We start from the raw sequence: 3,909 nt of genomic DNA, 5'->3' as shown, positions 1-3,909 counted from the left end.
CAAGAACCAAGTCACGTGATATGTTGTCTGCCGTTCGCGCAATTTCGCGGTAGCCGCGAAAAGATCTCAACCACCCATATTCACTACATATGTACGTGTCATTAATCGGGTTTTCTATTTTTTTTTTTTTCTATTTTATTTAGCTTCGCCAACCGGCAGGGACACCGCAATAGCTTGCGCCGATTACTGCGGGCCCAATAAACCCACCCATCCCACCCCAGGGGAGGACGTCCATCACACAGTAATCTCGTGTGTGGGAAATTAGCGTCTCCTACCCCAACCCTGCCGGAGACGGGACCTACATTTATTCGCCCCTATCCAATAAGACTAGAATATCTAACCATTTCTTGATGTTATAGAAAGGCAGCAAATTCTTCTCAATTATTTTAAGACCCTGAGTGTTGGTCCGGCCGGGGCTCGAACCCTCGACCTCCCGCACAACAGTTCAGCGCTCTATCCATTGAGCTAACCGGGAGGCTTTCCTTATTAAATGTTAACTCTTGATGATTGATTTAATTTCATCTCTATGAATTATTCGAGACTGACTACCAGACATTTATGGAAGAGTTCGTACTTGTTTCCACAAGGAAATCAATAAGGTGTTAGAAACCTGAACTGCAAGCAATAACCAGTGATTATTCAGTACAAAGTTCACCTGTCAGAACCAAATCAAAGTGTTCATGTTTTTCTCTGTTTCACTCTTGGATGAATGAAGGTCGTAATTGAGAGTCTGGGAACCAGTGCATCATTTCATTTTATAGCCAAGGTCCTCACATCATGTTCCTTCCTCGATGCATGCTTCCGATGTCCCAGAGCGGTTTTAATACGCACGGTTTTGGCTCATAACCATACGGAGGCCCTCCCATGGCCCGCCAATCAAAGTGCGTGCTTAATGGACAAAGGTTGCTGATTGGTTGAATGGATGGGACCCAATAGGTCGAATGGTTTTCTTTTGAAGAGGTTTCCCAGTAGATCAACATTTCGTGCAAATAAGATCCGTGTAGACTGATGTACTTCAAACACATTTTACTTAATGACTTGAATTCGGGAACTTTCGCTGATACGTCGTGAAATATACGTGGATCGTGAAAGAAGATAACATCTTGAACATCGTTTATCCATATCGCGATTGTTTGATCACCGAACGGATGGCAAAGCAACTTATCTCTTTTGCTTGTAAATTCCAATACCAAGTCCCCTGATAAAAGGAGGAAGCCTTCGTCTATTCGCACAAGTCCTTCTACTTCACAGTGAACATAACCCCAATACAGTCTAAAATGTGAAAAAAAAAAAAAAAAAAAACCTGATTGGTTGCAACCTTCACTTTCGTTGTGAAAGAAGGGGGTAAGTTTCTAAAGAAACTGGTGCTGCTGCGTCGGTGGGGGTAACAAGGTAATTTGGTTCGTCAGAACGACTGACGAAGGGCTAACGCTCGAAACGTTAGCTTTTTAACTCTTTACAGCGGCCAATTTGCAATTTCAACTTAGTTGATAAAAGCAAATTATTTCGTTGTGAAAGGATTGTTATATTAAAAAACGGAAATTAGAAATAACAGCAAAAACTTGCAAGAGCTGAGCATAGGAAAAAAGAACCGCGCGTTTACAAGACTCGATATAATTTCAGGGTCCTTTAGGGTGATTTTTTTAAGCCCGTAATTTTTGTCTGCGGTGGGAAATACCCGAAATCTCTTTTTGGAGCTTTACTAGACGAGAAGTTTAAGGATCTTTTGGAAGACGCACGCCTTATACTCAGCTGGTGTCTAAGCCAATCAGGCAATGCTACATTTTTGCAGGCCAATCAGTGACTCTCCCAGAGTTCTTCAAAGCGCAGGTGACCGATGCAGTCAGTATGGGAGACTTTCCGGCTCCCCCACTCAAAGGCCGCGCACATTTTGAAGACAACTAGGCGGGCTAGTAAGTGCCAACCACGGAGGTGGTTTCCTCTGGCGACAAAGTCAAAGTTGGAGTTTAGTTAGTCGGAGTCGTAAAAGTGCATGCGGCCTAGGGAGAGAGGCTAGGAGCTGACTCTGTTCATTTTCTCTTTGCCTGGTGTCTTGAACCAGAGAAGAGCTAAACATTTGTTGAGTTTCCCTTCTGATTTTATCAGTGTTACTTTTTCTAAATATCTCTTCAGATACCCGGTCTGCGATCAAAAGCTCAAGAGATTAACGCCAAGGGTAAACACAACCAAGGAATTGGCTGGTACCTGTTTCTGTTCGATGTGAAATTTTGGAAATCTTATATTCTCCACTTCATTTACTCCGTCTACAGAATAATTCATTTATTTAAAGACAGTTTCATTACACCTTCAACCCAAATTATTACCTAAAATTGAAGATTTCAGTGACGGTCTGTTCGAAAAATACAGTTGTTGAAACTATGAGAATTTACATATCTTTCTTGCCAAGGAATTCAGAATTTTTATACTAGTAGATAAACTTAAATGAAATTATTCAATCGAGACGTTTACGGTTCATTTACAACACGACCACGCTTGTTGTAAAATCCTGAAATCTTTGGTTTTGTTACGCTTTGTCAATAGCCTGAGAAAATGATAACTGTATCTAACTCAGACAAACCAGTGGCTGTGAATAAATAAACATTGCACGGGACCTTAGTTACACCATATATCTTTTTATTGCATAGTAAGTCAGTTTATAAGTTAGGTATAAGTATGTTCTTACCTCTTCTGGGGCCGGAAGGGGATTTCGAACAGCAGTCGTTTTAAGCAGACAAAATAATCATCGTCCATTCGCAAGAAGAAGTCAAACTCGTATCTTTCCACAGACCATTCCATCAACCATAACAGCCGAAGTCCGAAATTATATCCTTTAGGAACAGGCATAAATTCCAGATCGCCGTATTTAGCGCTTTCGTTTACTAGGACACTTCGCACATTTGGTTCCATATCGGATAAGCTATCGGTAAAGAAACGACATACGACTTCTTCCGATGAACACTGGTTCATCCAAGTTCGTCGTATCCCTTCCCGACGATCAAATCGTATCGGAGCGCTCAGAATGGCAACGATGAGTTTTAATCTTGTCTTTTTGTCTTTCCTCTTTATAAAATAAGTTTGATTCTCTTTCCTAAAAATTTTTCCCTCCTCCATTCTTGCAAATTTATCCGTTTTGTTCTCGTCAAGACTTCCGCGTAGGAATAGTATCCGTTCTTGCGTGGGAATGTGAACTAACGATGAAATCTTGTCGTATGCTGCTCGCACCATTTTGGATGAAGCACTGATTCTATTCGTTTCCCTTTGACCAACTTCTGTTGCTACTCCTTTAGTCGTAAAGTCCGAGTTTTTGAAGCAAATCCTGACAAGATAAAAAACACTTGCAAAAAGAAATATCGGAAGGCATGATACAAGGGAAATAAAAAAGTTTCTTCGCCAACGCATGATTGTGGAGAAGCACACGTGCCCGCTCGTTTTAAAATGAAATGTCAATCATTTTAAAAACTGTTTCTTAACTCTCCGATCATTACTATAACCGAGATTTATATCCAACAGCGCCTTTCAAGGTGTCCTATTTAGTAAACATATCAAAAAGCTAAATGTTTGGGATGACTTAAACAGGGATTTCATTCATCACAGACACGGCTTAGTCCACACGAGCGGGTGCCTTAACCTGTCATGAATCCAAATTGAATCTTTACCTGTTCAGGGGTTTTTCTTCAGGGGTTTCTCTCAAAGAAAAAACCAATTAAGAAAATTGCAGTTGTACTTAAATAATAATAACAAGTGTCACTGTACGTCTGTTTCGTATGACTTGGTCTGGGAAAATTCCGAGTCAGTGCAGTATCCAGTATTTAAAAGAATGGGCAATCAGTTGAATGGAAAAAAAATTCTTGTTATTTATGGGAAAGCTCTTCAAGCGTAGTTACCACAACTCAAACGTAACCTGTTATA

The 3,909-nt window shown here is 40.6% G+C and overlaps 1 protein-coding gene across 1 annotated transcript; it reads right to left on the bottom strand.

The window, feature by feature from the left end:
• Positions 1-215: 215 nt before the first annotated feature.
• Positions 216-3,667, bottom strand: LOC111340050 (beta-1,3-galactosyltransferase 6). Its single transcript, XM_022946829.2, has 2 exons — positions 2,684-3,667; positions 216-1,272 (listed from the first exon to the last, which is right to left on the bottom strand). Exons 1-2 carry the CDS (start codon positions 3,397-3,399, stop codon positions 771-773), a joined length of 1,218 nt encoding a protein of 405 aa, XP_022802564.1. The 5' UTR covers positions 3,400-3,667; the 3' UTR covers positions 216-770.
• Between the last annotated feature and the right edge of the window lie 242 nt (positions 3,668-3,909).

The sequence above is a fragment of the Stylophora pistillata genome, chromosome 8 (genome assembly GCF_964205215.1).
Source record: "Stylophora pistillata chromosome 8, jaStyPist1.2, whole genome shotgun sequence".
Classification (NCBI taxonomy): domain Eukaryota; kingdom Metazoa; phylum Cnidaria; class Anthozoa; order Scleractinia; family Pocilloporidae; genus Stylophora; species Stylophora pistillata.
The sequence above is the reverse complement of the archived record's forward strand: the minus strand, read 5'-3'. Positions and strand labels throughout refer to the sequence as shown.